The sequence below is a fragment of the Typopeltis vanoorti genome, chromosome 2, assembly GCF_054136105.1.
Source record: "Typopeltis vanoorti isolate ZY-2024b chromosome 2, IOZ_Tvanoo_1.0, whole genome shotgun sequence".
NCBI lineage: Eukaryota > Metazoa > Arthropoda > Arachnida > Uropygi > Thelyphonidae > Typopeltis > Typopeltis vanoorti.
The window spans coordinates 2,334,199-2,347,022 of record NC_143550.1 but is presented as its reverse complement, the minus strand read 5'-3'; the positions used below and the strand labels follow the sequence as shown (position 1 = coordinate 2,347,022).

Genomic DNA, 12,824 nt, shown 5'->3' with positions numbered 1-12,824 from the left:
GGTGTGTCAATGCAGGGAAAGTAGAATTATCAGTGTGGATGGTAGCAGAGGTGGCCTCTTGCAGGTATGTATTCCCCCCCCTTCTACCAATACTCACTTGGTAGAAGGGGGAATACATTGTGTATTGCTAAATCCATTGGAGTGTATGGGATGATAAGTATAGAAACAATAACAATGCCTTGATTATTTATACTAAACCCAGGAGTATCTCAAGTAAAGGAGATGAATCGGTGGTGCTATTAGCATCAGCCTGGTCTGAAGATTATTGGGAATGAGGCATGGTTGACAGAAGATGATATATTGATAGGAATAGAAGTAGCAGAGTAAATCATTTTTCAACAGGATAGAAAAGGCAAACGCAGTGGTGGAAAACTGCTTATGATAAGTGATGAGTTATATCATCTCAGAGTGAAGGAGTTGGAGGGCAGTGTCACTAATGGTTTTGAATGCATATGGTGTGAGATAGAGGTGGAGATGATATTTAGGGGGTGTTGCTATAAGCCAGAGAGCATAAAGGGTGAAGAGCAGATGTTTAGGCAATTGAGCTTGGCGAGTGCAAAAAGAATGATTGTCATGGGAGATTTTAGCTACAGCATTATAAATGGTATAAATTGGGAAGAAGAAACTGCATGTCCTAATATGGGAATGGAATTTCTGGAATTCTTGAGGGACAAATGTCTTGGGCAACATGTAGTGGAAAGAACACGAGGTTCAAGAGTTTTAGATTTGATCATAGCATTGGAAGATCTAATTATAACTGAGATGGCATGTCTTGTTAGAGAGAGTTACCATGTGGTTTTGACTTTGAAGATGAATAGACATGCAGGAGTATCAAAGAGAAAGGAATGTGCTTTTAATTATAAGGCAGCTGATTATAATAGTCTTAGAAATTAGCTCGGGTTATTTCCATGGACAGAGGAATTGGAAGGGCGAGATGTCATCAGTGCTTGGGAACTTGTGTAGGAATATTTATTAGCAGCAATAGCAAGTTGTATACTGTGAGTGAATAAAAGAACACAGTTTAGTGTAAAGTGGATGAAAAACATATCAAATGGGAACTGCTGGTCAAAAAAAAAAAAAGTTATGGAAGAAATATAAGAAGACAGATGAAGAGCAGATGCATGAAGAATATAAAACTCAGGCGAGGAGAGTGACTAATATGATATGGAAGATAAAACTGGAATATAAGAAAAGATTGGCCCTGAAATCTAAAGAATATTCTCATAAATTGTTTTGTTATGTTGCTGGTAAGAGGAGAAATTATTGTGGAAGAATGACATTGTCAGATAAAAATGGGAATAGAGTGACTGATATAATGACATAGTGGAATTTAATGAACACTTTATTGGGGCATAACTACAACATGTAAAGGCAGTTCGTTTTACTGACTTCATGCCTGAAATAATAATACTGATATGAGAGAAAGAAGTGGGATTTTGGAACTCAATAGTGGTTATTTATGAAGTCTCATAACAAGTTAGCAGTTATGTTATGGCAATGACCACAGGACAACTGTTAGTAGATGAAGATATGGCAAGTTGAGTTTTTAATGACTTTTTTTTTTAGTCTTTGATATAGAAAGGAAAATGAAGTTCTGAACCTTGAAAGGAGATAGTAGAAGAAAGTGAAGATGATTGAATGACGATGAATAAAAATGATTGGGACTTTTAGAGAAAACCTGCAACTAAAATTGCAAAAGATTTTATGATTCTTTAAAAGGGAACACTGTAGTGTCCGAATTAAGGATTTCGTATCCAGAAGTTTTATTTCCAGCTTTCTGGAAATAAAAATTCTTTAATCAGTTTGTTCACAGTCAAGTTAAAGAACTTGAAAGTGAAGGAGATAATGTTTTAAAATTAATAAAAAAGGGTAAGTTATGCAAAGAAACTAATATATTTTGAATGCAGTTAGAACTAGGATGAAAATTCAGTCCCCACTTGTCTGACTCACCTGTGTCAAGTGTGCTAGTGGATTTCTGAAATCCTGACAATAAAGTTATGGCAGAGTTGGATAAAGGACATGGATACATCAAGGTGACCGGCAGGCACACGAACAGTATAAAGCGCAGGCAAGAAGGGTAATGAGTGTGGTAAGAAAAGCAAAAAAGGAGTACGAAAGAACATTGGCCATGCAGGCTAAAGAGAATCCTAAACAGTGTTTTAGATATGTAGCAAGTAAAAGGAAAAATGTACATGGCAGAATGATTTTAAAGAATGCCGATGGTAGGGAGGTAACTGAATCAGTTGATATAGTCTAGTTACTGAGTGAGCACTTTGCAAGAATATATCATCCAGGTGGTGACATTGCAGAAACGAATGTACCAGTAGATTATACGGGAATTGTGGTGAATGAAGTGGCGGTGAGTAGTCTATTGCATAACCTCAATGTCAATACATCTGTGGGATTGGATGGTATACCAGCTCGTGTCGTACGAGAAGCAGCTAAAGAATTGTCAGTACCCTTGACCATTTTGTTTAATTTGAGTCTCGGGTCTGGGTTAGTCCCGAGGGGGTGGAAAGAGGGGAAAATAGTTCCACTGCATAAAGGTGGCTCCAAGACTGCTGTTTTAAATTACCGACTGATTAGCATATCAGGAATTATTGTCAAGGTCTTAGAGAAATTAGTCAAGAAAAGAATACAGGATTGGATAGATGAAAATGGGATATTGTATGGGGGACAACATGGTTTTGTGAAGGGTAGATCATGCCCCAGTAACTTGCTCACGTTTTATAACACAGTGACGGCTGAACTGGATAGGGGTAATGGGTTTACAGTAATACTACTGGACCTTGCCAAGGCTTTTGATAGGATACCACATAGAACCCTAATCAGTAAACTGGAGCAGATGGGGATAGATATAGGGTTGGTGAGATGGATTGGAGGGTGGTTGAAGGAGAGATACCAGAGAGTGGTTTATTCAGGAGTGGAGTCTAAAAGACGGCTTGTGACTAGTGGAGTGCCACAGGGCTCTGTTCTTGGACCACTGCTTTTTAATTTGTTCATCAATGATATAGGAAAGGATTTGAGAGGAAGTGTTCACTTGTTTGCTGATGATGCAAAGTTGGGTAGAGCAATTATGAGTGCACAGGATGTCAAAATTTTACAGGATGATTTGGATAGTTTGGAGGACTGGGCTAGGAAAAATGGATGTCAATTTAATGTGCCAAAGTGTAAGGTTATGCACTTTGGGGGTGAAAAGAATAGCAGCAGCAGTATATCGCATTGGTGGAACCGTACTCCAGGAGATTGATGAGGCCAGAGATTTGGGAGTGTTGGTGGATAGGGAATTGAAGTTTAGCGGGCACATTGCAAAAGTGACTAAAACAGGCTCACCAAATCACATGGCTTCTGAAAAATACTTTAACATGCAGAGACAAACAAGTTGTTGTTCCTCTGTATCGAGCCTTGATAAGACCCCATCTGGACTACTGTGTCCAGTTATGGGCACCAGGGTTTCTTCGTGATGGGGAGGAAGTGGAGAGGATCCAGAGATGAGTGACCAAGATGATAGCAGGTCTGTGGAATGAACCTTATGAGAATAGGTTGAAGATTTGTGTGTTGCAGAAATTGGTCGATAGGCGAAGGAGGGATGATATGATTGAGACATTCAAATTACTGAAGGGTTTCTATAAGATTGATCCAGAAGATATTTTTGAAAATATGACTGGTGGTGGGAGGACTAGGGGCCATGAATGGAAGCTGGGCAAGAGCGTGGTTGACAAGGGTGTTAGAGCTAGGTATTTTACGTGGAGAGTAGTGAATGAGTGGAATAAGCTTCCAGAGTCTGTTGTGGGTGCTACGACCGTGAATGAGTTCATGGCAAGGTATGATAGATACTGTGTGAATGTCGAATAGTTGTTCTTGACATGATGTTAGGGCCTCCCTCGATGAGTCTGTCGACTCCTTGGAGTTGCCCGGAACAACAATAATAATAATAATACTGTTTTATTTTGCTAAGGTATTTGCTAGGATACCACATGCAATGCTGTTGCGTAAACTAGAGAATACGGGATTGGAATATAAGCTGTCGGCTTGTATAAATGGGTGGCTAATGTAAAGGTATCATAAAGTTGGTATATGGAGGATGTGAATCTGCTAGATTTAAGGTGACCAGTGGTGTATCCCAGTCAGACCATTGTTGTTTAATCTATACATCAATAATACTGGAAAGGGACTGCCATGAGATCTTCAGTTGTTTGCTGATGATGCAAAGATAGGCATTAGCACTAAGTGATGCTACTGATATACAGCATTTTACAGATGATTTCAATAGGCTGAAAGTGTGGGTAATGGATAATAGTTGTCAATTCAATATCAATAAATAAAGTTATGCACTTTGGCATAATGCAATATCCAACAGAATATTTTATTGGTGAGATTTTACTTGGCATAACTGATGAGGCTAGTGATTTGGCAGTTATGATTGATAGAAAGTTGAAGTTCAAAAGTCAGATAACAAAAATCGCAAATATAACTCAGAGGATAAATAATTGCAATGTTGAAATGAACATTGACATGTAAGGATGTGGAAGTCATTTTGTCTCTTCAGAGTTTGATAGACCGCATCTGGAGTACTGTGCACTGATTTGGTCTCCTGGGTGCCAATGGATAAAGAAGCTGTGGGAAGGCTGCAAAGTGTTATAAAGATGATATCAGGATTATGGAACATAGGTTACAAGGATAGATTGAGAACCATGAGTGACTAGAATGGTTTGCCTGTTGAAGTAGTGAGTGCATCTAGTGTGAATAAGTAAGAGAAAGTATGACAGCTGGCGTGAGTAATGTATGGCTGTCATCAATGAGTCCTTGACTCCCTGGAGGTCTAATAATATATAAAACTACAAGGCAGATGATTACGACATGTTTAGAGGATATAAGAATCCTCAAGAAAAGGATGATAACAGTACATTAAGGAGTTTCTGAAGGAAGCAGTATAAGATTGTATACCTCAAATCAGGAGGATAAATCAAGAGTTGGATGAATAGCAATCATTAAGCAGGAGCTCCAAAAAATAATAATAAAACAAAATAAATCATAAATAAAATGGAGTGAAGGGTATAAGGAGAAAGGTGATCCACAAACTCATGAGCAGCAGACCTTCAGCCCAACAGCCAAGAACACCTACTTAGCCCACTAGAGGGCACCATCAGGACTTCTAGGAGAACAATAGCATCATCTCTTCATTCTCAGTTACTGTGTTGTAGTGCCTGTGTGCACGTGCCTTTTTGTAAGTTCCTTTTGAAAATGGCAATGGGACGTTGCCGAAATATCGGAAATATTTATTAAAGTGTAATTTAATTTATATTCGGATCTACATTGTTCAATTCCTTAAGTGATTTAGAAAAGTGTCTATGAGAATGGCATGGTATGTGTACTAAATTATGTCAGATTAGCCAATCAGACCAAAGGAAATCCAAAGAATTCTTTCACTATGTGGCAAGTAAAAGAAAGGTGCCAACTTTGCTTACACTTGAATAAAGGATGAAACCAAATATATAATTTCTTGGTATCTTTAATATACACCACCTAGTGTCTAGGTGGTATCATGTTAATGATACAGAAAAATATTTAAGGGAGGGGATATTCAGCTGTTAGCCATAATGCAAAAGTGGGGAGGGCAACAGTTGGTAAAGGTTAATGTCGATAATATCCTGCAGGATGATTGACTTAAATAAATTGGCATTGTAGGTGAAGGATAATAATTGTCATATAATATTGAAAAATGTCAAGCTATGCATTTTGGGTTGAAAAGGTTACATACTGTGTATAACAGTTGATGGTACTGGATTGCAGGAAATTGATGAGACTTGGGTTGTGGGGAGGGTTAATGGCAGGCAGAGAGTTCAAATTCAGAGCATATTGCAGTTGTTGATAAAATAGCTCAAAGGATTACTTGGATGTTGGAAAACATACTAAAAAGTAAAGATAGGGAGATTATTTTCCCTCTTTATAAGTCTGGGATTTGATTTCATCTTAATTTTTATTTGATCACCAGGTTGCTGGAGAGGATTCAGAGATGAGTGACCATGATGGTGACAGGTCTGTGGAATGCTCCTTTGAGGATAGGTTTAATGTGTGGGTTGCAGAATTTACTTTGATGAAAAAGAGAGGACCATTTTAGAAACTATAAGTTATTAACGGAGTTCTATAAGATTGACATAAATGAAAGTTTCCAATATATAATGAGAGATCATCCCTGGAAATTGTGTAAGATTGTGCTCAGTAAGGAAGTGTAGACTAGATTTTTGCTTGGAGAGTAGCCAGTGAGTGGAATAGATTGGATGTGAGTGCCCTGACTGTGAATGAGCTTAAGGATAGGTATTGGGATACTGGCTGTATAAAGGTTTTGTGAGTTTAACATGATAAGTCTTCTGACTCTATGGATATATCTGTAAAATAATAAAGATAATAATAGTTGAGCAGAGTGATTTAGAAAGCCTCCTGGGTGATTTAAATAATGACAGTATGGACAAAAGATAATGGATGCAGTTTATTGTGGAAAAGTGTAAAGGTGTGCATTTTGAGATGAAAAGATTACAATCTGTGCACCACATTATGTTGGAGGTTTAATGGATTTTTTACAACACTCAAAAAGAATTAAATTAGAATTTAAAGCTTCCTATATTTCGTCCTAGTCACTAGGACATCTACGGGGATTACAAAAACAATTAATGTAACATGCACACAAAAACTTACAATACTAAGCCCAACCACGTGGGTGACACTAAAGTCCTATCTAGGTGGAGCGCCCTCTAAGGGCGGTAGTAGGTGGCCTGGAATGTAAGGTGGGACCTCTGGTGATGAGTGTTTCCCAAATCTTTGGAAGCTTAATGCAACCGTATTTGTTAAGATTTGGTTGGTTTCTGAGAGCTGCTGCTGCTTCTAAGAAAAGTCTCTCTTTCTTGAATTTGCTGTGGTGGAGCATGGTGGTTTTCTTCCATGCTTAGATAGGACTTTAGTGTCACCCACGTGGTTGGTCTTAGTATTGTAAGTTTTTGTGTGCATGTTACATTAATTGTTTTTGTAATCCCCGTAGATGTCCTAGTGACTAGGACGAAATATAGGAAGCATTAAATTCTAATTTAATTCTTTTTGAGTGTTGTAAAAAATCCATTAAACCTCCAACATAATGTCCTCACAGCACTTAAGCCTCTACACAAGAATGTGTACCACATTGTTGGACCTATACTTCAGGAAATTTGAAGCTTGGAATTTAGAGATATTTGAGGATAGGGAGTTGTTCAGAGAGCATGTTGCATAGGTGGCCAAGGTAGAGCTCATAGAATTACTTGGTTATTGGAGAACACACTAACAAGCAGAATTATTATTATTATAAAGAGGAATCATCAATCCTCTTTATAAGGTCTTAATATGGCAGATCTAGATACTGTGCTCAGATCTGGTCACCTGGATTTCTTGGAGATGAGAAAGTGGTGGGGACAATCCAGAGGCAGATGGCGAGTAACCTGTGGAATGCACCTTATGACAGCAGATTGAGGATTTGTGCATTGTAAAATTGGTTGATAGGTAGAAGAGAGGAATATGATGGAAACATTTCAGTTACTTAAAGTGTTCTTTTATAGAACTGAAAAAGAGGAAATATTTCAGCACTTGACTAGAGGGGGAAGGGACAGAACACGGGATCGTTCCTGGAAATTGAATAAGAGTGTGGTTAGATAGGATGCATGCTTACTACATTTTTGCGTGAGAGTGGTGCATGAATGGAATGGGCTTCCAGAGTCTTTTGTGAACACTTTGTTGGTCAGCATGTTCAAGGAGATGTATGAAATATATAGAGTGGTACTTCTGCAATGTCTTCAGACTCCATGAAGGTTCCCCTGCTCTCATAATAATTAAGATAAATATTGCATGGTTATGGTTAAGATTATACAGCGGAGTTTTTGATGTTGAGTTCTTCCATGAGCTCTACCAATCGACCAAACCTTTGCCAGCAAAGGTTGGTCGATTGGTAGAGCCTGTGCTACTATTGGCTCGTAAAAAAGTTAAGCAACTTTGAGCGCAGTTAGTAGTTGGAAGGAGTTCAATCATTCGATGCTGTTGGCACACTCTCCCTCAATGAGTCTTTGGATTCCCTGGAGAATAATAAATAATAATAGATGATGAGCATGATAGCTCTTCGAGTTATCATGCTCATCTAGAGTAGGTTTTTACAAGTACTTAATTTTTTTTTTTAAAAAAAAGAGAATGCTTGTAAAAACTTTTCAAGTACTTTCAAGTACTTGCAAAGTAGGTTTCTAAAGTACTTTAAAAAAAATAGTATTTTAGACAATCTGTGATTGCTTAAAGGGATAATTATCCATTATTCTAAAAAAAGTGCTTTTCATGAATAATAATATTTTGTTATTTTATCTGGATGGTAGGTTTCATATTGCTGTGCAGTGTGTAGGGACCAAGCAAATGAACAGTATCATCAGGCTCTCTGCCTTGGTGCATCAGCAGAAGATCCTAATCATCCTCTTGAGCAGCTACAAGATGCATGGAGGTACAGTATTATCAGGTCAAAAATATTTTTTGTTTATTTCTCTCTATATTTAGGTATTTTATTAGTATTATAGGAGGTGTGTATGTCAAAGTGGAAAAGAAATATATTGAATAATAATTGCATTAATATTCACTCTCTTTGAGGTATTTATAATGTAGCAGATAAAGTTAAATTCAATATTTTGGAGAAGTACATTTATAATAGCACATCTTCAGAAGAAGAAGGGGGGCAGGATTCAGCATATTCCTAGATTCTTGCACGAATTTTGTGTGTGTGTGTGTGTGTGTGTGTGTGTGTGTGTGTGTGTGTGTCAAGAGCATATATTCAGGGTGTGCTAGCTGTGCGTGCACACCTGTGGAATAACAATTTCACCAATATTATATTTTTGCATTTATTCCTGTTAAAGACTCCCCTAATTCTTTGCTGACTTCACGTGATTCATAAAATTAAACACATTATACTAATATCTAGGTATGAATGACTTGACAGAGGACAAAGTGCACGTCAGAATAGATATCAGGAGGCTGCTTAGACAGATAAAAAAGAATAGTGTGACAGGAAGGTAGTAAGCATGTTGCCTGTGTTGCCTAGGTATGACTGTGGTGAGATGAGGCGGAGAGCAAGAATTATGAATGGTATGTTGGCTGAAATGTGTGAGGAAAGGGGGAGTACAATTTGTTAATTTGTGGAATGAGTTTGAAGGACTAAGTGAACTGTATGGGAGCAATGGACTGCATTTGAGTGGTTATGGTTTGAGTCATTTGGAGAGACTGTTGCTGGAAGGTAGAGAAGTGAGTATAGAGAATGAATCATATCAAGTGAGAAGTGATGTGGAAGAGCAGGAGAGTACGACAGGAGAGATTGAAGAGGTGGTTATGAATGAGGAAGTAAGTGGCATGAGTATGGAGAATGAGAGAATTGGTGTGCAAGATGAAGGAAACAGGGAGGCTCAGGGTGGACAGGAGTATACAGCATGAGAAAGGTGGATGCTCCAAGAGAATGTGAGAGCATGTGTAGAAAGGAATGCTATGACCTGGGACCAAGAGGAAGCAGTTGGAATTGAAGAGGGTTCTAAAATGAATAAGCAGAAAGGGAAATGGCCCCAGTCGAGCATGGAGAGATCACATTAAAGGATTGCTATCAGTGGAACTAGCTGTAGATCCAGGAATGAGCTGTTGTGTTGTGAAGTGTTTCTTACACTTCTAGCATTGTGTTACAAATGCTAGAAGTGTAAGAAACAAGGCAGATGAAATAGTTGCACTAATTGAGTCTGTTCACCCAAAAATTGTTGAAATAGGTGATATTGTTGAAATAAGTGAAATAAGTGATATGAACATAATGCGAAAGATTTATGTCCATACAAAATAGAGATGCAAGAGGGGGAAATAGGGCCAGTGGTTTTGAGGCAGTATGGTGTGAGATAGAGGTGAATAGAATCAAATATTTGGTGGGATGTTGTTATAGACCTGGTAATGTGGATGGTGGTGATAGTGAAATGGTGATTTTAATTATGGCAATATAGACTGGAATGATGAGATAGCAGCTGGAAGTAAAGAAAATGAGTTTCTTGAGTTTTTGAGGGATAACTACCTCAGACAGTATGTAATAGAGGGCAGACGAGGATTGAGGGTCTTGGATTTGGTCATTTCATCAGAGGATATAATTATAAATGAAGTGTCAAATCACCCACCAATTGGTGAGAGTGACCATGAGGTGATTACCTGTGTGGTTGCCAGTAGTGTGAGGACATCTGTAAGAAAAGGATATATGTGGAACTACAATGGGGGTGATTATGAAGAGCTCAGGAGATAGCTTGCAGGTGTAGCATGGAATGAGGAGTTAGCTGGAAAAGAGATCAATGCAGCTTGGGGGATTTTCAAAAACTATCTAGTAGATGCAATGTCTAAATGTATTTCAAGGGTGAGAGAGGTATGAACAGCAGTTAGCTAATGAAACCAAAAAGAATCCTAAGGAGTTCTTTCGATATGTAGCCAGCAAAAGAAAGGGTGACATTGATTGGAGAAAATGGTATAAAGACAGCTGTTGCAGAAGGTGTGGTGGAGATACTTAATGAGCAGTTCATAAAGATCTTTCAATCTTGTGAATGTGACTTCATGGAGAGATTAAGAGCAGTTGATGATGGGGAGGAGAGACTGACTGTAAGTGAGCAAGAGGTGTTTGGAGAGTTGAGTAAACTAGATGTAAATAAGGCTGTGGGACTTGATAATATATCACCGCATATTCTGAAGGAATGTGCCAGAGAGTTGACACCTGCCTTGACATATTTTTTTAATACGAGTCTTGTACTCGGTCAAGTTCCTAAGGAGTGGAAAGAGGGCAAGATTGTGCCACTTCATAAAGAAGGTGATAGAACTCAAGCATCAGACTATAAGCCTATCTGTGTGTCAGGTGTTGTAGTTAAGTTGTTGGAGAAGCTTGTGAGAACTAGGATCCAGAATTGGGTTGACAACAATGGTATTATCTTTGGACAGCATGGATTTGTTAAAGGGAGTTCATGTTTTAGTAATCTACTTATTGTACTTATTACAATAAGGTGACTGCTTCCATGGACAGAGGAGAAGGATACATAATATACATAGATTTTGCAAAGGATTTTGATAGATTACTGCATGATAAGTTGATAGTCAAACTGGAGTTGATGGGGTTGGATATTAGATTGGTGCATTAGATTGGAGACTGGCTATCTGATAGGTATCAACAAGTTGTGTATGGGGAAGCAATATCCAGGAAAAGGAAAGTTACTAGTGGTGTGCCTCAGGGGTCTGTTTTAGGGCCATTGCTATTTAACTTGTATATTAATGATATTGGTGAAGATTTGGATGGAGATATTCAGTTGTTTGCAGATGATGCAAAGTTGGGACGAACCATGCAGAGTAGAGAAGATGTTGTGGCCTTACAAGAAGACTTCAATAAATTGAGTGATTGGACACGGGAATGGGGATGCGAGTTCAATGTTGCAAAATGTAAAGTTTTAAAATTTGGAAAGCAAAGATGGGATGCAGAATTTATGCTTGGTGAGGATATATTGTCAGAGGTGGAGGAAATAAGAGATCTGGGGGTGATAGTGGATAAGGATCTGAAATTTAGGGGACACATAGCCAAAGTTGTGAAGACAACACAAAGGCTTCTGGGAATGATGTGGAGGACACTGACGTGTAGAAGTAGGGAGATTGTTGTTCCATTGTATAAGGCTTTGATTAGGCCACACACAGGCTATTGTGCCCAGATTTGATCACCTGGTTTTCAGAAGGATGGGAAGATGTTGGAGAGGGTCCAGAGGCAACTGACTAAGGTCGTTTCTAACCTCTGGAATGTCGAGTATGAGGAAAGATTGAGAAGATGCAGCTTGCAGAGTCTGGTGGACAGGAGGAAGAGGGGGAAATATGATAGACCTACAAGTTAGTAAGGGGTTGTTATAGGATCAATGCTGGAGAGGTTCTACAGAAAATAATGGGAGATCAGGGGAGAACCAGAGGCCATCCCTGGAAGCTGTATAAAGAGAGTGTGAGTAGGGGAGCGAGAAGCAGGTTTTTTTTCATGCAGAGTTGTGAATGATTGGAATGCCTTTCCTGAGAGTGTGGTGTCTGCAGAGAATTTGAGTGTGTATAAAGCATGGTATGATGAGCTGTGTGTTTGATAAAAGGACCTCCTAGATGAGTCTTTGACTCCATGGAGTCTTGGGTAATAATAATAATGCTCACGAAGAGGAGATATTTCGATGCATAAACATATGTATGATGCGTATTGCATTTGTATTAATAACCCGGGTGTGTGTGATCACAAATACAGATACCTTTTAGCCCTTTAAACAGATGTGCAGATGACATAGTATCAAATTCTTAGCATTCCAGTGATTTTAAATGGTCTAGAAGGTAAGGCAGGGTGTACACTGAGACATAGCACATGTGGCTGTGATTGGTTATTGTGTGTCTGCCAGCCAAGATTTTCTTCGTCTTCGTTGTCCTCTTCTTCCATTTATCTTCCCCTTTAAAAGCAATTGAAGTATTTTATATTTTTCATTATGAAGTAGGTGACGAAGATATGCAGTTTTCCTTCTTTTTATGGTATTTAAAAGTTCACGTGATCTCCTCATTTGTTCCAGTACTTCCTGATTGGATGTTTTTGCTGTCCATGGGATTTTTAACATTCGTCTGTATAACCACATCTCAAAGGCTTCAAGTTTTTTTATTGATGTTGTCTTCACGGTCCAATTTCTGTACTGTATAGCAGTATAGACCATACATAGCATTTAACCATGCGTACTCTAAGATCTAAGTTTAAGTTGCGGTTACACAGTGTT

At 38.5% G+C, this 12,824-nt stretch overlaps 1 protein-coding gene across 1 annotated transcript in view; it reads left to right on the top strand.

Annotated features, from left to right (window-relative positions):
• The window catches only part of LOC150108781 (protein-lysine N-trimethyltransferase SMYD5-like), a 397,190-nt gene that overhangs the window by 94,414 nt on the left and 289,952 nt on the right, over nt 1-12,824 (top strand). The window contains exon 3 of the mRNA XM_090414210.1: nt 8,382-8,503. Coding sequence (XP_090270336.1) covers nt 8,382-8,503 — 122 coding nt within the window. The remainder of the gene's footprint in view (nt 1-8,381; nt 8,504-12,824) is intronic.